Source organism: Corvus kubaryi, unplaced genomic scaffold (genome assembly GCF_017639235.1).
Source record: "Corvus kubaryi isolate FWS band 111438036 unplaced genomic scaffold, C.kubaryi_AGA036_p1.0 74, whole genome shotgun sequence".
Taxonomy (NCBI): domain Eukaryota; kingdom Metazoa; phylum Chordata; class Aves; order Passeriformes; family Corvidae; genus Corvus; species Corvus kubaryi.
In genome coordinates, this window is record NW_024582061.1 from 16,309,317 (window position 1) to 16,333,389 (window position 24,073).

Sequence of the window (24,073 nt, forward strand, 5' to 3'; positions counted from 1 at the left end):
AGGGAGGGCTACAAAGTGAGATATGTCAGGGCAAAGGTGGAAATGTGCAGGAATAAAAGTAGTGACATCTAGCAAGGCGGCAGGAGAGTAATGGAAGAGAAGAAATTTGGAATTGTTACAGTGGGGCAGGGAAGTAGGTGGGGGGCAGAAGGAGTGGGAAGTGATGCAAGAGGAAAATGAGGAATACCCTGAGGGATGTGAGAAGGAATAAATAATATCCCGGGAGCAGTGAAAAGCAGCAGCAGACAGGGAGCGATGTTATTGAGATTTAGACCAATCTTATGTTGAAAGGAAGCAACATGCTATAGTTGCTCATAATACGTGTGTAAGCTTCAGTCCTGCATGCACACACCTTTTCAACGATAAGGAAATGAGTAGCAAATTAATTAGGAATTGGGAGCATTGTTCTCATTGTCTGGCAATCCATAAAGAAAAGATGGTCAAGTGCCATGACTGAAAAGGAGCTGGAAGCTCAGAGAAGGCTTGGGCATTTGGCAGTCAGGCTAACTGAGCTAGATAAAGCAATGCAAAAAAATTTGGCTGGGAAGCAAACTACTTATCCTGAAACTGGCTTGTGTCACTTGAGCAGTTCTCAGTGCAATACCATATTGTAGCTGCATTTTCTTTGGACACTGAGCTAAGCAAATATTCCTCTGCCTGTTTATCTTACAGAAGAAGCTGATGTGGAGAGGGATAAGGATGTTGGGCCTGTGTGGTGCTGGACTGAGTCTGACATGCTGGCCTGGCCTCTCTCTGACAGTGATTGGTGGGGAAGGTGGCAAGCGCCTGACTGTGCCTGAAAGGTGTCTCTACCTTCTCGGCTGTTAACTAGCATGAATCATAGCAGTTGTACTAACACAAACAATTGTTTCTATAAACTGAAAATGGGGTGTTAGGCAGGGTTTGCTTGGCCTGATCTGTGAAGGTCTGACTCAAAATGATGAGAGGAAACTGATCCTGGAAGTGGAAAAAGATCCAAATGAGCATCACAGAAGTTAATGCTGATGCCCACTTTATCGGCTGTGGCTAGTAGCTGCCCTTTACTTGCTTCATTCTCTGGCTCAGAGGTTCCTTTTCTGCATATGACTCCAATATGCTCAGGCACTTCAAAAAATCAAGCAGTAAATGTGATTGCTTTGATTATAAATGTCATCCAGCTTGGATGAAAAAGGAATGGCTGAGCTGGTGTAGTACATAACTGCTGGTGATTAACCACAGCAGGGAGCACCTCACAAAAAGGTGTCCAGACCTTGCTGTAGGCAAGTGTGGATTTATCCCCTGTGTATGGGTTAGAGATGGATGTAAGTGATGGGGCTTTGAGTCTCTAGTAATGATTACTCTGCATACGGATTTATTTTCCTATGAATTGATTGGTTCTGTATTGAGTGATGTGGGGATCCTGGTCTTGCTGCCTTCTGTGGCAGAGTTCTGCTGTTTAATCATATATTGAAATTGGGAGGAGAGGAGGGAGAGCAGCACACTATTTCATTTCTGCCAGGTTGGATTTGCCATCTTCTAATGACTGTGTATCCTCTTGGCCCAGTGCTGGGAGCACGGAATTTCACGTTATTGGTTTTATTATTTTATGCACTTCTATAAATTTTTTCTGTTCAGATGAGCTCAGGACCAAATGGGATGGCTGGAGTTGCCTTATCAGGCACCCTGCAATCATGAGCCCCTGTGCTAAGTCCAGAATGAGCTGCCAAAAATGTACTCTCACACGTCAGAGGCTGTGAAATATTTTTGTGTGCTTTACAGCAGATGTAAGACCAATGCAATAGCAGATCAAAAATCTCCGACAGTAATATACTGTGGTGACAGCCTTGCCTGGCAGGAATCAAGGGTATTGCTAATGCAGTTGGTGCTTGCAGTAGGGAAGAGGATTTCCTTGGTAAAAGGGACCAGAAACCAACGCAAAGTTTCCCCTCCTTGGAGACAACAGTGTTCCCAGGCTGTCCATCACTTCTCTCACTTTTCTCTGAACCCTCTCAAGTTCTGCAAAAACTGTTGCAGCCTGAGATAGCCAGTCCTGCGTTTTCTCTGTGTCCTTCCTCTTCCAAGTCCTTTTGCAGCTGGGCACATTTCTGATGGTACTGTGTTTGGCTGGGCAGTGCTGAGTTGGGTGCAGGGACACCAGCTCCCGTGCATAGGCTGTTGCCTCTCAAAATCCTGTGAGAGGACTTGGAGCAGCTTTAATGTGGGTTTTCCAGGATAATCAATTTGTTTTAACTGACAGTGTCACTTATCGTTGTGTTGGCCATCTGCCTCGCTTTGGTTAAGTTCTCAGTTCAACATCCAAGAATTCTCTCTGGTCTTGAGAGGCTGTTTTGAATTCCCCAAAATAACCCGTATCCTCTGCAGACTCTGTGACCCCACCAAGAGCTCTCTTCCCACATCATTTATATATTATTTAAACCATCTGTACAGCACTTTCTTCCTCTACGCTGAATTAATGTCCTTCTGAATGACTCCTGTTGTGCTCTAAACAGTCTTCTAAAATCTAGAGTCATTTGTATATCTCTTCATTCACTACCTCTTCCTAGGACACTGAACTTAATTACATTGTGAACCCTATTACTTAAGGGCTCAGATATTGTCACTTCTTGATTTAGTTCCTGCATGTTGCTGAAAATTAAGTCAGGAATTGCTGGTTTTGCTTGTGGGCGCTTGAATTATCTGTTCCAAGAAGCAATTGTTTAAAGAGCAGAGGAGCTGTTGTGTTCTTTGTGCCAGCTTACAGGTGAATTTCCCCATCTTAATTTTCTATAAATTGTGTGTTCTTTCAAAACTGCATACCCAGCTGTCTTTAGCTACAGTCCTGATGATAGATGTGCAGCATGGGATTATAAATGTATTGCAGCTCCCGGGGTTGTGAATTCATGCAGAGTTGATGGAATGATCTTCTGCACGTGCTTTTCCCCCTTAAGAGTTTTAAGGTTTTCTGAATTAACTCCACTGAGGTATTGAAAAGACTACATTATTCCTTCAACCCTTTGGCTTGAACCCACTTTTCTATAGAACTTGCAGCCAGGTATTATAATATCTCATTTGCTTTTTAGTGTTCCACCAAGTTTCTGTCATTCATAGTGTATTAGTCATCATCCATTGCCAGGATATCTAGTTCACCTTAAAATCTGCCCGTTTTGAGATGTTTAAAGCCAGGCTTGAAGGGGAAAGAGGGGAGTAAAAGTACAAAAAAAAAAAAAAAAGAAAAAAGAAAAAGAGAGGTAGTTGTAGAAATGCTAATGTCAAACCTTCCTCCCTTGTTTAAGTCGGGGTAAGGTGTTATTTGATCGGTCTTTCCTGCTTCTGTCTCCTCTGACAATGCAAGAGCTGCTGAGGGAATGTGATTGATTTCTGGGCTTGGATTTGCTGACTAAATGGTTTGTTTCTTTATCTGCTGTAATGAAAACAAGCAAATTGGAGTCAGCAGGTGAGAAAGGGCTGTCAGTAATTCCCCTTACTTCACCCTGCTGTGTAAACCTGATAGGTTTAAGGGTTTGAGGGCTGTGGGGCTTTGCTCTGTGTCCCTACTACCATAATGTACCATGCTGGGAGCAGGGCTGCCAGCTCTGGGGTATCGAAAATGAAAGCCATCTCCTGCCCCATCCCACCGCTGTCCTTCAGGAGTGGCCCTTCCCTGAAGGGGGAGGGTGGGCACTGCACAGCAGCCAAGCCCAGTTTGGAAAACGGGATTGTGGACCCTGGGGAATGGGGTACCTTCCTCCGGGGAGGGGAGGCGGGGAGCATACCCCATAGACTCTGAGATTATGCCAATCCTTCACGGTAGGGCTCTGCAGGGAAGAGGCTGAGGGGACCTCCCACAGATTAATCTGGTTAAACTGTTCTTCACAGGGCAGATAATCTCTGTGTCAGCATTTGTGAGTTCAGACCCACTGATGAAAGCTACTCTGCAGCCAGCTGGGAGCTGGATAAATAGGGCAGATACTGCTGAACGTAATGGATTTCAGTGCTCTGTACAAACATTTGAAAGTCAAAAAAAAAAAAAAAGGAGCCCAGTGGAGAAAAAGGGGCCAAAATTGCGTGTTTGAAACACTGAGACGTGTGTAGCGTCTTAGATGAACACTAGGGACAGCATGAGAATTCCCGATGGTACTTCTGGAGAATTTTGCCCTGGAACTGGGTTCAGTTGGAAATTGCTGATTCAGAGAAATCAGCATAAATTTACTGTCACCCTTCTGCCCCCTGGAAATGATGTGCATGTTTTAATCAGCTCAACGTATTTCCTTTGGCTTTATATGTTAATGTAAAAGTCAACATGGTAATGGTGATAGACAAAACCCTGAGGTCAAAACAAATGTACTTCAAACAAGTCAAAGCAAAATGTATTCTTGAATATATTGTTTCAGGCCATTGCAAATTAAGATGACACAGGCTTATGGCACATGATGTTTGACTTCCAACAACCTATTAGGAATCTGTGGCCTTAATGTCCAAACAAATGCTCAATAAGGTTCAGTTTGCTTCTCTTATTTTTAACCGAGTTCAGTTTTAATAACGGCTGTGGGGCTGACAGCTCTGAACAACGAGCCTTAATGCATTTCTGCGACTCACGTCTTTGAAGCTTGACGTGTCCTGGCAACTCCTCCCCCGTTTCTGAAGCTATCTTTTATCTTCTTTTTTTTTTTTTTTTTTTTTTTTCAAAGCTTCTAATGTTTCCTAGGTAGACATGAACTACATCTATCAAAGCCCCAGTTTATCTGCGAGGTGGATGGTGGGGTCTGCAACACAGCCCATGTGGTTTCCCACACATTCCTGGCTCCAAGCCCACCCCTTGTGCAGGCTCAGAGGGTTTGTAGCATGCTCAGGCTGCCTGTGACAGCCCATCCAGACTGCACAAATGAGAAGAGGCATGCAGGACTGAGAGAGCAGCGCCTGGGCTGGCACAGGAACTTTCTGCGGCGACTAGGGTTTGCAGGAGGGGTAAAGATGAAGCGTAGAGGGGACAGTGGCTTTCAGATCCGTGTTCCACCCACCTGTCCAAGACGTGATATGCTTTCAGGTGGTTTTGGATTGGAGTCTGCTTGCAAGCTCACCTTAGAACAGGCACAACCCTGCAGGAAACAAGGAAGGGACGAGTCCCCAAGGCTTCCTGCTTGTCCTCCTGCCATCTCTGTAGGAGCGAGAAGGCAGAGGGGTGAGCGTTCCTCGTCCTCTTGCTCTTTTGTTGGCTGCTGTTTCTAAGAACGGGTGAGCAAGCAAGGGCTGGTGTTGGGAACCAGGCAGGAGACAGGGCTGTTGCCTTCCCCCTCCATCACAGCGTAGGGAGGAAGGGCTGAGAGACGGGGCCAGACATGCCAGGGGTCCTTGCTGGGCATAAGCAAAGGTGTATCTCACCAGAGATTATGGCAGCATGAGCCTTGTTCCCATAGAGCAGAGCCTGTAGTACCCTGCTCCTGTATCCTCCCCAATGCTGGAGTAATGTGGGGCAGCTGGGGGAAAGCAGAATACGAGCTCCCTTCCAGAGCTGGAGTGCTGTGAGGAAAGGAGCAAGTAATGGAAATTGAAATGCAAATTCTTTTTCTGAGTGTAGAAAAGGCCCCCATAAATCAGGAGTGATAAGAACACAAAGACACCATCAGGATGCATTTGCACAATCAAGGGATGTTTCATATATCTGAGAGAACCAAGGCACAACCTCCACTCCTGAAATAAAGCAAATCCATTTTTTTCTCATCAGTGAAGTAGTCTCTGAAATTCCCTGTTTGAAGAGCAACAGAAAAACAAAAAGAAGATTTGAGCTAAATTTTACTCAGATGAGGCATGTTTTCTAATCCAGACAGGAAAATATTTGTTTTAAAGGGTCAGTGAAAAATAAACAGTTCCTCTCTCCCTACACATCCAGCAACATGATAGGGATCTGCAATTTTTTTCCTCTAGATTTGATCATTGTCAAATAAATGGTACAGCTACTGAGAACCTTGATGCTATAATTGTGTAGTCTAGAAACAGAGTAACCTCATGGCAAAGGAAGAGAGCAGAAATGCTTGAACAAAGACCCTGTCCGCAGAACACCAGAAAGGAGCCTGGGAGCATAGAGAGCTTTTTCCAAGGCTTGAAGCTAAAACTGTAGCTAAATGTTTCACTAGCCTGTGCATGGGGTGAGGCAAGCTGGAGGTGCTGCTACGGGAAGAGGTGGAAGTTTTAATCTGAAATCAGAAGTGACAGAGCTGAGTGGTTGGATTTGGTCAAGGAAGCCCTGCCCTGGATTTTAGCTTCACTCCTCATCGTTCTGTCACAAGCCCCAAATCCAACTGTCTTTTGCTGTAGTAACTGACAAAACCCCTGTGTCTCACCATCTTCCATGTTAGACTTGAGACTGGCCTTTCAGGCTTACTGACTGGCTTTCCTAATAGACAATGTGTGCTGGGCATCTCTCTACTTCCACTTAAAGATTCCTGAGGAGCCTAGCTCCCATGGGTGAGATATCTTTATCCCAGCCTTGCTGTGAGGAAGTTTTATGTGCAGTTTTCAGTGAGTGTCTTAAATCCAGGTTAAATCTGCCGAGTGCTATCTCTGCATTGCAGAAAATGTGATTAGATATGTGCAAGTGGTCTCATAAATCAACTGTAACACATTTGTGCTCTGCTTTTGACCGCAATTGTGTGGTCCTGTCCCACAGGTAGTGTTGGGTCACCCCAGCAAGATTGAAGCAGTTGCCATCTTCTGTTCCCCTGGTTCAAGGCCAGATTGGATGAGGCCCTGAGCAACCTGATCTAGTGGGTGGTATCCCTGCCCACAGTGGCTGGAACTAGAGGGTTTTGAGGTGCCTTCCAAACTAACCAATCAACTAAGACATGATTCTATGTTGATGTGTTAAATGGGTGTAGAGCTCCACAGACTGATGGAGTTACAGGCTATTCCTGCCCAATGTACCAATATAGGACCCTTCTGAAAAGCCTTTGCATGCTAAGCACTGTAGTTGTCCCAGTTTGTATTCCTTCAGCTGAGCCATCGTCCTCTGCTATTGCAGCTGTAGAATGGGGATTAGGCAGACAGGCTTTACTGATGTGATTTGTACTGGGTTAAAACTTACAATTGAGTTGTGCAGGTTCTGTGTTAATAAAACCTTTCCATTACACCACCACATGCTCTTAAGCACATTAGAAAGTGGCTGCATTGTGAAGGGCTTGGGGAATTCAGATCTGTTTTCCTGCAGCTGTTTTTCTGTCCCTGCCAGGGTTAGGTGCATAATGTGCCATTAGCTTCCATCTGCTAGGGCTGGAAAGAACCATCTCTGTTTCTAAAAGATAGCCCATGACAAACTTCCCCAATGCTAAACTGCTTCTATTACTTTTTTGAGCCATTTCACAACTAGAAGAGAAGCAGGAGAATTGCTAGAATGTGGGAGGCTCCTTCCCATGGAAGGGTGATTCTCCCTGGATCAGGGACAAAACTGGTTGCGTTTCCATAGGAATGCCATGTGTTTCATGGGTTCCTGCTCTCCTCTGCCTTCGTTGCTTTATCCCAGTCTTGTACTGTGTCTTACCAGCCTGCTGGTGGAACTGTCAGTGAGCTCTGGGGTGAGAAATGAGAAGCAAAAACTTCACCCAGAGTGGTCACAGTGTCTGGGTGGAAAGGGAATTTTAGTGTGCTACTCTTGCTCCAAATAGAAGCAGACAAACCTGTACATGCATATCCATGCTGCTCCCTCATGCTGTAAGAAAATAAGCATGGATTCTCAATTCAGGGGCTATTGAGTTTAGAAGTGAGGTAGCCACGATTTGATGGGGTCTGGGAAGGGGAGATGTTTGTCTAACCCTAACTCAAGTTGTCAGAGTCTTAGCTGTGTTTGGAGAAGTTCTCTGTGCTCTGGACTGACAGGTGGCTGCTTTACTCAGGACCGTCTGTGGGGATGGAGGGCTTTGCTGGCTTCAGTGGCTTTGTTTTGGACCTTGATGGTGGTAGCTACAGGAGAAGGTGCTAGAGGATCACAGCAATTTCTTATTTTCAGTGCAATGAGGAGAGAGAATAATGATTTCTTATTTCTCAGTTTCTTTTAAATTAAGAAAAAAAATCTTTTAAATTAATTGAAAAAAAGTTAAGGAGTTCTCAAACATGGGAAGAAAAGGCCTTCTTGAGAGAGATTATGTTTTCAAATAAGTATGAACAGTTTAAAAATAAGCGCATCAAACGTGTCATCAAAAAGCCTGGGCATTCTATGTGAGGAAACAAATCACTTGACAGACCATCAAATCACCTGAATGTACATGCCTTCCCCATGAAAGACCTGTATCAGCTGATGCTTGTTCTATGGATGTGGCCCTAATCCTTGTGTATGCTACATATGCATAGGCATACTTGCTTTGAAAAGCTGTAATGCAACAGCCAGTAACGGGGCCAACATTAGTTTATCATTTCTTTTTTATCCACCTTCAAACAAAATCCTATCAGGCAGCATCCGGGAAACTGAAAGGAAGAGTGTCAGAGGAAAATTGTGACTACTAACAGGAGAGGAAAGGATCAGGTGTGTATATGGAGTCTCTGTGGAAATGGCCTTAAAGCATGGAGAGAGACAGGACCACTAAAAGCTTTGTACATGACAGTGCAGCCTGATGTGACAACTGTCATTTAGAAACTTGTGGCTCTGTGAGGCTGAAAAGTTTTTTTGAAGCGTTGCTAAAGCTAATTATCCTGGAGAAATGAAGCTCAACTTAAACAAAGAAAAAATTATAATATGGGTCACTGTGCACAAAATATTAGTGAAATTTTGATTTTTCTTTGTACCCTCCTCCCCAATTTTAGTGGCAGGTGGGTGGGAAGAGTGCAGAGTGAGGGAGAGTGGTGTGGGTAAAATTGCTTTATCAGCCTGGTGCAGCATGCGGGGCTTTGAGTGGGTGTCTGGCTCCAGACCTGGCACACTGTGACTGCCCTGGCCCCCAGCACTGCCTGGCAAAGGTGCCTGTGGGGCTGCAGAACCTCAGCCATCTTGCTGTTAGCTGGGGATTTGTCATCCTCCCTGATGGCAGAGGGGTGGGGAGTAGAGCTGGCTTTAGGGACAGGCTGTTCTTTCTGTGAAAGATGGACGCTCCTTTGCGGTCGCTCTTGGAGATTTACTGTGGGTGCACAGTGGCTGTCTCCTCCCTGTGTGCCAAGTCTGTCTTTACTATCCTGACCTATGCTCTGGTTTTTCTTTTCCTTCCACTCACTGTCATAAATAATCTGAAAGCTCTTTAAATGCAGTGCAGTTAAGTGGGTGCTCCAAGCGTGCCTGAGAGGAGGCTGTGCTGTGCATGCTGTGCAGGTGCTGACGCCTCCTGCCTCAGCCCCCTGCTGTAGGAGCAGGTATGGCAGCTCCTCGTCCAGAAAAAAACGGTGGTGCCGGGGGGTTTCTCCTTTCTCAAAGTGGTGTTACGACAGGGCTGCCCCTTCTTTTCCTCGCTGATAAATGGTGACTATGGCTGCTTGAGGGAAAATATTTTTGACCCTTACCTGCTCAGACCAAACCAAACATGCTTCCTGCACAGCATCCCATGGGGATGGGCACTTGAAGCACTTTATATCCTGGCAGCAAAATGGATGAGTGCTCGGGGCACAGGTCAGTGTCAGGCATATAAGAATCTGTAGGCAGTAAGTATTGAAATATAAGGGTGGATTATGAGTAAGGAGCCTAAATTTCTGTGGTAGTTTTTCCTATTACACCTCTGACTCCATGTCTGATTGTATCTGGGCAGGAAGAATCATTCTCAGATGAACAAAAAGATTGCGTAGGGAAGGTGAATTTTGTTAAGTCACTGCTAGATGTGTTCGAGAAAGGATACTGCATGTAGGGTTTGAAAAGTAAATTTGCAAAAGTTGATGGGTCTTCCAGATGTAGGTATCCTGAGCCTAGTAGTAGATGGTATGTTATCTCAGAGAACAGCACATGAATCCACTGCTCCTGATGGGTTCTTTGGCAGGGTTGTACAGGGCATGAAGCAGCCATCCTAATCCACCAAGAACTAATTTATCTCATACTCTGGTCACTGGTGCTCCTCATTGACAATGTCTCATCTTGCTGAGCTGGGCAGGTTACCAATAATTTTGTGACTCTCTTTTCCTTGGCCATCTGCTGATCCAGGGGCTGAAATGTCTGCATCGTGCCACAGCCTTCCCTGCAGTGGACCTTCGCAGGCTGCTGAGACCCTATGGGAGCCCTGTCCTCTGGATAGGGAAAGATGGCTGGGTTTTGTACTCTGCTTGCCAACATTTTGTACTAGCTATGTCCCAGCTAAACAATCATCTTTATTCCATCCTTGTGGTAAAGTCACTTGATTGTGAAATGTGAAAGGGAAGTGTTGCAAGTGTTCTGTGGAAGTGATGTTGTTAGGTATCATAGAATGGTCTGGGTTGGAAGAGATCTGCCAAGGGCAGGGACAGCTTTCACAAGATCAGGTTGCTCAGAGGCCTGTTCAATCTGACCTTGAACAATCCCAGGAAAGGGACTACTTCTTTGGGCAACCATTTTCAGTGCCTCACCACCCTCAATGGAATCATACAATGGTTTGGGTTGGAAGGGACCTTAAAAATCATCTTGTTGCAACCCCCCTGCCATGGGCAAGGACACCTTTGCAGTGGCAGTATTGAATGAGTGTGCACTATGGAGAGGAGGCAGGAAGCATGTGAGGGTAGCTGACTAGTGCAGGTAATGGAACCTGCATGGCACAGGGGAAATGCACATGATCCCTTGGTGCTCTGAAATTAATGTGACAGAAGATGGATGTCGGTGAGATAGTGAAGAGTAATCCAATAAAGAAGCACCTCCTACAGAGTCAGACAGAATGGGGGGTGGTTGTTAAAAGTTAAAACCAAAAGGCTCATAAGAGACTCTGAAAAGAGAAAAGGAAATACTTGGCATGGCTAGAAAGCAAGGATGGGGTAATGGGCTAGGCTATCACTGGTGTGTCCAAAATGAAGTGAGATTAATGCACAGTGAAAATTTCTGACTGGAAACAGTACAGGGAAAAATAAGTTAGACTGTAAATAAGAGGAAGAAACATGTATTTCCAGGGGCTGTCAAAAACTCTAGAATAAATAGAGTGTGAAGTTGAATCTATATGAAAACAAATAGGTCACAGGAATACAAATGTGGTACCAGTCCTAAATCTGAATAGGGGCAATGGATACAACAGGCAGAAAGACATCAAAGAGGCAGTAGAGCTATGCTGTGCTGATTGATGGAGGCTTTAGCTAGCCTGCCCCATTAGCAACATGCTGTGTAGGAGCTGCCTTTTACAGAGATGGTTGTTCTGCAGTCAGTTGTGTTGGTAACTTGTGCTTATAGAGTGTGCTTCTATTAAAGGAACCTGGAGTGCCCTTGGACAGTAGCAAATTCCTTGGCAGACTGGAAAAGAGAGAGATGTGGGGGTGTTAAACTGGATTTAGTGTTACACTATCACAACTATGGGCTGAATTTTATCTTGAGGTCCCAGTGAAGGTATCAGTGGAAGATGGAGGTAGAGAGCATACAGACGTATGCTATGAACAGGCTCTTGCCTGTTCATCCACTGCACGCCTGAACAGCCAGAAGCCTCTCTGGATGCAGGGAGCCCAGTATTTATGACAATCTATATTATCATAAGGCAGTACATTAGTTGCCTCTACAAGTGGAACTTGGACACTGCTCCCATCATTCTGAGGAAAGATTGTTGGGAAAATAATTTTCCCTGTGAGCACTGTCCTCATCAAATGCAGTGGTAGTGGAGACAGAGAATGATCTTAGGTCAGAGATGCTGGAGAACAATTTGGGAGACTCTTGCTCAGTTCCCAGCTGTGCCCCATGTCTCCTGTCTGCCCTTGGGTAAATGCATTCATTTCTCTGTGCTCTTGCTTCTTGTGTGCAAAGCGGAGATCATAATGCATCGTTAGCCTGTCCTGTTCAGTTAGATTAAAAACCCTTTGGAGCAGGCAGCATGTTCTACCGCATGTTTATGTAACATTTTGCATAATTTGATCTTGGCTAGCATCATCTAGGACACGTGGAGATATCTCATAAATAATACTAATAATATTTTAATATTGTTAATGCTTAGCACATTCACAGCATTTAACCTCCCCCTAAAACAGCACTCAGCACTGTCGACATCGCAGTGATTGAGCATGAGTCATGTTGGCTCCTTTCCCTGGCATGGTGCAGTCTGTCAACTAGCCAGAAAACTGAGGCCTTTAGTGAACATGTACTGGGTGTCAGGAACACCTGGATCTTAATGCAGCCCTAGCAGTAACTTACTGTGTCATTGCTGGGTAATGTTGTTTGTTTTGGGGGTTTTTTTTAAGTGAACTCTGGTCTTTGGCCATCTGACTTGAGATAGTGGGAGCCAGAGGCTTTGAAGGCTTAGAGCATCATTAATCCTGTTGGCTCTGTTAGAAATTAAAAGTATTACACACTCCTGAAAACCAGTCTCTGAGAAGCTCATGCATTGGAAAACTCAAACCAGGGGATACTTAAAAAACCCTGCTCCTCTTCTGACTGCTTTCTTTTCAGCAACAAAAGGGAAGCATTCATGTACCTTAAGAGGTAGATGTGGAATTTAGTGAAAGTTCACACAGTGTCTTGAAGGAAAGTACTAGACGATTCATATAACCTCATTTTCACTGACTGCTCTTTGTTTCAGGATGTAAGAGGAGGGATGGAAAAGAGACCAGATGTACTAGGAGAGTGCTGACACATCTGCTCACCCACCACAGGCTCTCTTCTCCTCCTAAGATGAGAAGCTTAAATACTGAGAATCTTTCCCGCCCTTCGCAGTTACCTTTGTCACACAGACACATCAGGACCTTCCTTTTCAGGGTGCATCCATAGCCCACCTGTGCCCTCAAGGAGGTTCCAGCAGCTGCTGGGAGCCTGTGTGCTGGCTGAAGCTCCTGGCTTCCAGTTATCTGCTGAGACAGATTGGCTCAGTCATTTGCAGTCTTTTCTTCAGGCACACGTCCTGCAGGACATCAGTGCCAAATCTTCCAGAATACCCTCTGGGAATCAGTGTAGAGTGGCCAGCTACAAACCTTCAAAAAAGTTAAGAAGTGTGAGAAGAAAAAGGAGCGTTCAAAATAAGGGGTGGTAATAACTTAAACTCTGACAATTATGTTTTCATTACAGCCAATAATGAAACAAACAACAGGAGCTCATACCCAGCTCTCTGTTATTGCCCTGCATTTTGCCTAGACTGAATGCAATTTCTTCTGAGTGACTTTACCTGAGCACTCCCTACACTTCTGAATTAATCTTTATTTACTTTGCTGCAAAGATTTGTCACCACGTCTTTTTTTTCTGTACTGAAGCACTCGTCAGAAAAGCCTGCTAAGCTAAGCACCAAGCATAGGATTTAGTGATGCTCCAGCCACTGAAAACATCACGCCACTGGGAGAGGAGAGAAAGGATAAAGCCACTCTGCCTTTCTTTCTGCCTCTCCAATCTAGGACTTCTGCTGGAGACGGAGTACCCTCTAAGATAATTTAGCCTTGGAAACTGGCTGTCTGGAGGAGCAAGGTGCTCATTTCCACATCCTTCACCAGGTGATGTGCTGGGGTACAAGATACTGCCCTGAAACCTGCAGAGAAGAGCCCCTGTGCAGAAGGGCATACACACCTTTTAAAACTGTGAGAAAGTCCATAATCTGCCTTTTGTATTTTCGTTGTCGTCATCATCACATTCCTGCAAGGCAAGATGACCTTTCATTAAAGGTGCCCTGCACTACCTTCAGACATATCTGATATGTACATCCCTCTAAGCTCAGCTTGAACTTGTGTGGCCTTTGAGAGGGATAGGTGGGAAGCTGCAAATAATGGAAAAAGCAGTCTTTAACATCTGAAAACTACTATGGTCTAGAAAGACAGCAATGCTGAACAAAGAGACCAGTGCAAGGAAAGGGAACAGGAGCACACTTATTGTTTGGTGGGGTTTAGCCCTTTGGTCCTGGTGAGGTTTCTTCTACCCTATTTCCTCTCCAGGGAAATGGCTTCTTGTTCAAAGACAGAGGTTTCCTTCATTCCTTTGTATTTGCTGTAAAGTTCAGCACCCAGGACCCAAATCTCTCTGTCCTTCACGTGTCTGTGCCTCCAGCCTGGGGGAGGTGATTCCCAGCTCAAGCCTGGGCAGCTGCATAGCAGCACCTGCTTCAGGAGGTTCATTGGAATATCCTCTTCATGTCCCACACATGGTTTCCCAAAGCCCACTGAACCTAAAACCCGCAACAAGAGGACAAACCCTACACCCATCCATAAACAAACCTGACAACATTAGGAGCAGTAAGGAGGCATAAAAGTAAGGTTTTCCTTTTTAGAATTCCTCTTCCCTGCCCTCCCAAATCTCTCATCGCTTGTTCTTTCCCTTTCTTGAAACTGAGTCACACGAACACTGCTCTTATGGTGCTGTATTTATTTAGTGGTTGTGTCTAGTGGGCCCGCCCGAGATAAGGACTCTATTCAAACCCATCATGACATGAAGGCAAAAGAAGGGACTGCAGCACTGCCAAATATGGCAGGGCTGTTGCATCAGTTTGACAGGTGCTGAGGAACACTTACACAATTTTGGATGAAGCTGCTGGGTGACAGGGCAATGAAGCACAGAAGCAGAGGGAGGACTGGGAGATTTTTTTTTCCTTTCCCCTTGCAAAACTCCATTCTCATACTTTAGAAGGAAATTTCCACCAAGTAAGATATTGACCACAGCCAGATTACATCTGATAAAAAGTCAACACCCAACCCAACTCCCATGGCTCAGGCTCTGGTTAGAGAACTCCACCAGCCTCTCTGATCATGTCACTTCCTGGGATCATGGATGATGGGGCACTGTATCAGAAAATTCAGCTACACTCGAAAATTCAGATTTTGTCACTCTGGAGCACATTACTAATTGAAATCACTTCTGGACTGCAAATACCTTCCTGTTTTGGCCTGCCAAGTTCAGCTCTTCTCTGGTGTAGAGGTCTAGCTGAGTCCAAAATCAAGAACTAACTCTTCTACTTTGCCACTGCTGTCAATTGGGAGTTGCTTGTGCTGTGTGAAATATCAAAGCAATAAGACCTTTAAAAAATGGACCCCAGTTTTGTGGTTCAGGGGGTTTCCTCAGCTGGTCCTTCTCTGGTGTCTGTTTCTCCTATGACTCCATTTGCAGCAGGAAGCAACTGCTGAACCTGCCACTCTGACCAGGAGATTTTGGAGCAAAATTCTTTCACCTGTCATACAGCATAATAATGTTCCAAGCTGCAGTCCTATTGCCTCATGCTGTGACCTTGTTGAAGCTCTTAATGTGAAGCCAGGTCAGATTTTGGATAGCAATCTCCAAGGCAGAGCCAGAATGCTGCAGGAGGCACCATTTGGGAGTCAGCGGGAGGTGTGATTCCTCAAGTCAGTCTTGAACTGGTTCCACAGCATGGTGGAATACTGCTTTCCTGGCAAGAATGACAGGCAACCACAGTCCCAGCCATCTGAGGATATTAAAAAGCTCTTTCTCAAGGAACAGTCATTACCTCTAATACCCTGCTTAAGTTTAAACTTGGGTAATTACTTTCATCTGACCTAAAAAAAAAGATTCTTGGGTGGGGTTTTTTTTCTAGGTACTGTATTTTTTCATGCTTTCTGTAGCAAACAGCTTTGTAGGAATGCTGCACACTGTCAAACAGATGCTCTGCTGCACCCTGAAAGATAGATGCAATTTGGAGGTGGGTCATTATCAGTCGAGAAGCTCTGGGGCTCAGCTGCTACAGGCAGGAGGTAATCATTAATAGCAGGGCAGTGTAGCAGCATTGATGAAGATGCATGGTATTTGTGAGATATTTGAATAATCGGCAGTGGGATCTGCACACCTCTCCTGGAGAAAACACCAGGCTGCTTCACAAGACCAATGTGTATCCATGTAAATGGTGTGACAGACAGACAGAATTCTTGGTGTAACTCATGCTAGCTTTAGTGCCACTGAGTCTTGCTGGTGAAGGGTGTCTTAAAGAAGCCTTGCTTTTTCCCCTGCAGCCTCCTGCTTGATTAGGGCCCCTACACTAGGTCAGAGACCTCATGTTGTCTCCCTGTTCCTGGAGTATCTGAAGACTTGCCTCATTGTGTTAATACCTCTGGTTTTTTCTTCAGGTTCATTCTTAGCATCTTCATCTTCACTGTATGTTTTTCCTGACAAACTTCTTTCTATTATTTTTGGTTTTAGTGGATTTGAGAGTTTAATGGATGCATTTATAAGAACTGAATAAATCATTACAGAAAGAGTTTTAAGAAAGGAGAGATTTGCTTCGTTTTGTTTCTGTAATGGGAAAAAAAGCAAACCTAACAAAATTTTTCAAAAGCCATCTTCAATCCTTGCCAAACTCTGAAGGGGGATATGATGTGGTGCTTGAGAAAAAACTGACTTAAATTCAAATTTAGCTTAGAACCTAATGAAAACTGACCTATGCAGCCAAAAGCCTGTGTGGCCTGGTACAGGACCCACTTTCTGAGCAGTCCTTGGAAGTGAGATCAGAGAATCTGACCTATGATGCTTTGTGGTTTTGGTGTTTATTGGATTTAACACGGGAACAACTGAGTCTTTGTCTTTTGTAATCTGTTCTTGATAGGAAGTCCCTTCCAAAGGGCATAAACATAGAAGCATTGCCAAGCATTTAAAATTTCTCTACTGTGTCCCCCTTCTGCAGTTTCTTGTCCTGCCTTCCAGTAACACCAACACAAGTTAAGTCTTCCCCAGTGCCTCTCAAATCAATGTAACAGTTTCTCTGTGTTCGGCAGTACTGCTGTCCTTTCCTTGGCACCAGTATTATTGAACACTTGAAGACCTCAGCAATGCTCATGTCAGGTGCCTGAAGTTCAGGTGCTCCTTTTTCATGAGAAGAGTTTATAAATGGTGACATGATGAAAGCAAACATGTACAAGGTTGCACGACACGGGACCACCTAGAGCGTGTCGACATTGAGTACTTGCAAATATGCTTTACAAATTGCACCCCTCGGCTTGGCCACCATGAAATCCCAGCATTGCATTTGATTTCCAACAGAAACTCAGAACTCAAAACGAGGGTGTTCTATGTTGGGTCAAAAAAACCTCAACCTTTTTTTTCTGTTACATTGAAATTTTTCTTTGCACTAAAAAAGACAAAGAAGAAATGCTTTAGTCTTTCCAAAGTAGGATTTTTAAAGTTTCTTGTTCTGAAAAATGTTTGTTTTGATCTATTTGAACACAAACACATTTTGAGAGGTGTTTTTCTTCAAGCGAACACAGTGTTACATTCAACTTCTAGTAGTGAGTTAGCTCAGCAGACTGAGGCTGAAGAGAAAGAGCCCTGTTGATTCAGCCAGCTTGTTTCGTAGGAAAAGACAAAACTCCTATGCATTGATACAGAAGGAAAAACAAACCACAAAAGCTGACTGGTGATAAGAAAAAGTGGGAGGGGGCAAAGAGTGAAACTTGCCTGTGAAAACATTTTCAAAAGACAACAGCAATGAGGTAGAGAAAATGAACATTTCTACCCTTGGAGCTGTTGCTTTCTCTGACCTTTATAACAAATCTCTCCTTCCATTACAAATGTAATATTAACTGTCTTGCTTCAAGTACAGCATCCTACTGGCTTCTTGCAGGACAGTCACAAAGCAGGGCTGGAAAGCAGGGAAGGAACACAGCTCTGTCCTTAGTTTGCTTCAAAGGGAGAGAAAGAAATGCAATCACTGCAGACTGGAATGACAGGGTGAAGCCATTTAGCTGGTGGGAAGGATGGTGGGATGAGAGGTAGGTGGGGAGGAGCCCAAAGGGGAAGCAGAGAGGAGTGCTCAGGCTGATGCGATGCAGAGTGCCCTCAGCTGAGCCTGCCTGGCACCAACTCAGAGATGGGAGGCCACAAGGAGTTGTATGTAGGGGTGGCTGGTGTTTGGGATGCATTGCGTGGGGCTCCGTGTTTCCACTTGAATCACTGAACTGCTCTTCTCTCCATTTTGGAGCAGGAGCAGGTTCTGCCATGACCAGCCATACCACAGGGCTGGCTTTTCCCCCTTGCTGTAAATACTTTGCAGTCAGGCATTTCTGCTGCATGTGAAATAGGTCTGAGGTATTCAGGACTTTAATTGGCACAAGGCATACTCTAGGAGTAGTGTGGAAATAGCAGCAGGAAACACTGAGGGATTGTCATGATTTTAAAGCTTATATATTTTCTGTGCTGTTAGGAATGCCAGCCTCTGGGGAGCTACTTGTGCCACTACAGCTGATGATGGAAGAAGAGAAGAGGGGACCCAAAGTACTGTTTTATTTTGCTCTGTTGTATTTTTGTCAGTGATAGAAAATGGAGATTAAGGTCAATCCCAAGAATCTTAAGTGGTATGCAGTTTTTAGGTGCAAGGTATTTACAGCTCCAGCACAGCAGATGTTTCTTCTGCTATTTGTCACTTAGGAATTGAGCCCAAAAGCTTTGTCTGTCTCTCATCACCTGTTTCTAACATAATCTTCCACTATGCATAGTTACATTATCAAGCACTACCACAAAACATGTCCCAGAAACATCTGCATATCTCCTTAACTGTCCTGTAGCTTGTGGCTGTCAGCGCATTCCAGATGGTTTGGGGTGAATGACGGCTCTCTCCTGGTGTGCTCTGGTGATGCATGTCCCTGTTGAATGCATCCTCATCCCAGAGTTGCCCTGTCCATAGGAAGACAGGGTGGAGGGTCCGTAGATACACAGTGGCTGTCTCTGGCCGGCAGCTGGCCAGGCCCTGCTTGGGGTGCAGGGCAGGGTTGGCACCCAGCAGCAAAGAAAAGTCTTGCTGCCACAAGCAGGCACCAGCTATAGAACCAGTGCAAGTTTTTAGGCAAAATATAGTTAATCTAGACATGGATCTTGATGTCCCCAGACAGTGCTGAAATGAACAAAACTTTTTTAAGGAGGAGAGACTTACGTGGATAATGAGACTAGCCCATGGTTACTCAATGATCCTTGTGGACCCTCCCAACTGAGAATATTCTGTTATTAACTCAGGAGACACTTCTCTTCTGCTGTATTTCTTTTTTCAAATGAGGGCCATGGTCTTTTTATCTGAAAGGGTTTGAATCAACTGTGAACTGTCACAGGTGGGAAAAGGGCAAGTTATTACATAGTGGATTGCTGTGAATTTTCTGGTGCCTTCCTCTGAAGCACCTTGTGGTGGCCAAGGAGAGAAGATGACCATGGGCAGAAATTGTGTGGGTCTCCTTTTAGTTTCCCAAACCATTTGCAGGCCCCAAAACTCACTGGGAAAGATATTGGCAATGAGGCTGTGGGAAGGGAGAGTAGCCGTAAGGAAGAAGGGCTGGAGTGGGGCTGGGAGAACATGTGCATGGGTTTGCTTGTAATTAGGAGATTTAAACTTTGAAAGAAGTTAATTAATAATTAAACTTCTGACTGAATGATGCAGATTGTGAAGACTGGCTTTGTCAGCAGCTGCAATTAATTACAGGCTCAAGCACAGGGAAAAGGAGGGGGGTGAGGGATGTGGGAGAGGGGAGGCATCACCAAAAGAAAGATGATAAACCTTGGGTGCAGGCTGTTGCTGTGGTGACAGGAGTCAGTAGCTGTGGTTGACAATGGTGACACATAAGGCAGCAGATAGTCCTAATTACCCCCTCCACCAACCCAAGCAGGCACCAACCCCTCCTGATTTGGGGCAGGAGATGCTCTGGTTTTCTCCTTGCACTTTCTTCCTTTCTGCTGCTGCTTGGATGTGCTTTTTCAGGGTTTCCAACTGCTCTGAAAGGAAAACTGTGGGGCAGTGGCTTTTTCTAGTATCACTGTAATAGCCTGGGAATGGCCAGCAGTCCAGCAGCATTCTTGGGAAGCTTGGACAACGGTGGCAAACTCTGAGAGCTGATACCTAAAAAGCAGGGGAGAAGAAATCATCTGCAACTGGCCACAGCTTTTTAAGCAAGAAGATGAGATGAGATTGCACATCTGGCCTAAGTTTCTATCTTTTTGGGAGCAGTTGCCATGGTGTGTCATGTCTTGTGCTTCAGGGTCTCACCAGATGCTGACAGCACCCTGCCATGGTCTGCATGGCCTTGTGGGGGGCACTGCAAGGGCAGTGAGAGAAACATGGAAGCGTGCTGCCCTGACAGTGCTGCTGCCAAAGCACATGCAGAGAGGTGTAGATCTGTGTTAAATAAAACCTCCTGACTTTTACCCCCTTTGTCCTGACTTTCCCGAGTTTGGCTGTAGTCAGAGTAGTATTCTCTGCCTCAAATTCTCTTATCATGCTTTCTGGAAAAAAAAAAGAAGCTAATTGGCTTTTAAAACAATTTTTGCTTTTCATTCATTATGCATTAATTTAATCCAGGAATGTTTGAGGTCCTGGTTTTTTCCACATATCTTCTGACTTCCTCTTATGTTCAGGGAGAAGGACTTTTGCAACCATTGGCTCAGCCTGCTCTGAAACTGTTTTGGCCCCTTGAAGAATGTCATTCAGCACTGATCCTCCTGTCTGGGCTTCCCTGCTGCTGCCTTTCCAGTAACTGTGAAAGCACCTGCTGCAAAAGGGAGAGGCTGAGAGAGCTGGGGCTGCTCAGCCTGGAGGAGAGATGGTTTAGGGAGATCTTATCCACGTGTATCAACACCTGATGAGAGGAATAAAGGACACAGACTGCTCAGTGATGCCTAGTGACAGGGCAAGAGCTAACGGGCACAGCCTGAAAGGTGGGATATGTCCTATTTAAACATAAGGAAACACTTCTACTCTGCGTAAATAGTCAAATGCTAGAGCAGGTTGCTTGGAGAGGTTCTGGTGCTTTTATACCTGAAGATAATCAAACCCCAAGTGGATGCAATGCTGAACAACCTGCTGTAATTGATGCTACTTTGATCAGGGAAGGTGGACAAGACAACCTCCACAGGCCCTTCCATCATCAACCATTCTGTGGTTCTGTAACTCGCAATGAAGATGCCAAACAGGTTCTGAAGAGTCCAGAAAAGAACTGCAGTCCTATCTGAAAACCCTGTGTGAGCTAATGGAAACCTCTCAAACTGCTTTCCTGGGCTTCGGATAAGATCATTAAAAAAATGTGCAAGAGAGAGGAAGGTGGAAAGTTGAAGTTGCATAGACCCCTGAGTGAAAATACTTTATTTGTGCCTTTTTGGTGCATTCCCCTCAGAAAAGGGCTCTAGTTTTGAAGCCTACATTGAGGGTGGGCTTCATGTGCATTACTTTGTAGAGCATGTGGGATTAACTTTGTGAGGGATAGTGATAACACATTCTTGAAATCACCTTAGAGAATAATTGGAACAGTAGAACTAGTGCCCTGCTCTTGTCTGATTTTGCAGCTGAAGGTAGCTCACCACAAACCAGGTGGGGGAGAAGAGAGAGAATTAATTATCTTCTAGATCAGATTGCGCAGTTTAGTCATAAATCACTGTCAGGGAATGAGCATGGAAGAGTTGCTCAGAACAAACCACAGAAGTTGAATGTCTTTCAGAAGTGATCAGAGATATAGACCACTCTTTTAGATTCAGTACTGAAAGGGCTGAAAATGGATGCACTCAGTGGTTGTATGTTAAGTAGACAATTTCGTGCCTCTTCTATTTAAGAAAAGATAAAATTGTCTGACAGTGGAAACTGGGCAGATACGTTGTTGTGAGGTGTGTAAAATGCCCGAGAATGTTTGTGTCAGAGGTTGGAGGTCTATTTGCTCTACATCACTGCTTTGCAATGGGAACGCTGGAAAGGTATTGCACAAATGCACCCACTTTTAGAGCTAAAATACTGTAAATGAGGTCTTGGATAAGCGTCTACCAGGCTTTAAAACTTCTTCAGGAGGAGAGGGATGGTGAAGAGGGGGCAGCTAGAGTGGGTAGAGTACAGAGGTCACACAAATACACCATTTTTATCCACTTCTCTAATACATAAATGAAGTGGCACTTGATAAAATTACAAGACAACAAATTAATAATAAGTAGGAGGGAACAGTTTTTAATGTAAAGTATAATTAGCCAGTGTAGCTCAGGGCTGCCAACTATTATCGAAGCAGATATTTTAGTAAGATTATCAACAAAGGATTTAAATGAATAAGCAAAGCATCTGCAGGGATACCAGTGTAGCTGAGAAAACAATTATAAGGACTATCAATCCTCATGCTTTAGGGCATAAACAGATCACCAGCTGGGGTCAGAAACACAGTTTCTCCCCATAGTTACTGAGTAACTTGGGCACGTTGTGGAGTTTATACAGTGTGGGTCACTGTTGGAAGCGTAGTAACAGATTAGGTGGACCACGGGCACTTCTTTACCCCGAAGTTTCTCTGAGAGGGGAAGAGGGAGAGTTCTAGCATCATGTTGTATCCCCTTCCCAATAATCACTAGGCTAATGTAGAGATTAATCTGTCCCTTTTGGTTTAGATCCCCAGATCTTGGAGATCTCTGATACACTAAGGTATAGACCACCTTGGAAAGTCTCTTCCATATATTTGGGAGATTCAGTAAACCAGCGAGGGAAGGGACTCAGCAAACCAACAAGAGAGGAGCAAGCATGTGTTTGACTATGGCAATGATTTGACTTGTGTAAGTACTTCAGGCCTTTTGAGCTACCTCTACTTTCCCTTTTTCAAGAGAGTTTTGGCTTAATCAAGGACTGGAGTAGTGATGAACTGAGTGGGGAAAATGCGGGAATGTAATAAATCAGCCTACCAGCGCTTCTTTCCCTTAATCTTCCTATTTTGTTACTTCAAGCCTAGAGCAAGCTTATCTCAGCCGTGATGCTTTTGCAGAAGTTTTCCTTGACTCTTTTCCACCTGGTTCGAGTGTGTCAGCATGATGGTGATTTTGCTAAACTGTGTTACCCTGGGAATGTACCAGCCATGTGAGGATATGGACTGCCTTTCTGACAGGTGTAAAATCTTGCAGGTAAGCAGATTTCCTTCTTGTTGTGATGGTGCTTCAGTCCAAGTCACAAATTTTCATGCATGCTTTCCTTCAGCGTGTGGGCGATACCTTCCCAGAGAGGCTGGCAAGATTGTCCCTCACAGTGAGCTGTCCTGTTGTAAAACGGCAAGAGTTTGCTTTGAGGAGGGGAATGGGACAGCAGAGAGAATGAATGAACTCTTCTTGTGACTATGCAATACTGAGCCCTTGCTGATCTTCCTGATCCTGCACATAAGCAGGGGTTTCCGGATACAGACACCTACGAGATACATAGGTCAGGGTTAAGCCAGGGAGAAATAACTAAGGTTACACAATCCAGGCAGGAGAGAATAGCAACCTCCAATGCATTTGGTAGTCTGGTGATGTGCAAGACTATTACTGATTCAACAGATACTGTGCCATTCAGGATGCCCAAAGGGAGAGGAAATAAAAGGAACACTTAGAAGCGCCATGAGTGCATCCAGCCTGTGAACACACCAGCTGTGCTTGATGCTTCCCCGAAGAAAAGGTGACAGCAAAGGGTGTCATCCACAGTGTTGTTGTGGCTAAGCCTTCAGGTATCTGAAGCTTCTCTCTGTGATGGGTGTGTGCTGTCCAAGCTGTCTGGGGAGTTGCACTATGTCCTCAGCTGAGCCATCTGCAGCAATGTGATGAGGAGTCCCTCCTGGGGGGGATCTTGGAAAAACAGTGTTTTTCTGGCCACGTTTAGATCTGCTGGTGCTGAACCAACACCACTTTTCAAGCCTATGTAAGGAGTCTCGGAGTCTGCATCAGTTACTTCACCTGTGGGTGAAAAAACTACGAAAGCCCTCACTGAATTTGAGCAGCAGGAAACTGTGATGCCAGGGCTACATGGAAGAAACTTCTCCAGCCCTGCCTCTAGCTCATTTTCAGGAGTACTGAAATTAGTATTTTTCTCACATTCTGTGTTTTAAAGTCCACAGCTGAGAATGCTTGTCAAATACGCTCTTGGGTTTCTGTTTGGCAGGTGTTTGATGATTTCATCTTTATCTTCTTTGCCATGGAAATGGTCTTAAAGATGGTGGCCCTGGGGATCTTTGGGAAGAAGTGTTACCTTGGAGATACCTGGAACCGCCTGGATTTCTTCATTGTCATGGCTGGGTAGGTTGATAGTTTCTGGGTTTGTTTATTCTGGGTTTACTAGAGCCTTGTATGGAACAGAAATGATGTAACTGAGGGGAAAGTTTCTACTCT

General features: G+C 44.8%; 1 protein-coding gene across 5 annotated transcripts in view; it reads left to right on the forward strand.

Annotated features, from left to right (window-relative positions):
* Positions 1 to 24,073, forward strand: part of CACNA1I (calcium voltage-gated channel subunit alpha1 I) — a 164,896-nt gene that overhangs the window by 57,273 nt on the left and 83,550 nt on the right. For all 5 annotated transcript variants that reach the window (XM_042050736.1, XM_042050734.1, XM_042050737.1 and 2 more), the window contains 2 exons: positions 22,729 to 22,840; positions 23,847 to 23,980. In XM_042050736.1, coding sequence (XP_041906670.1) covers positions 22,729 to 22,840; positions 23,847 to 23,980 — 246 coding nt within the window. The remainder of the gene's footprint in view (positions 1 to 22,728; positions 22,841 to 23,846; positions 23,981 to 24,073) is intronic.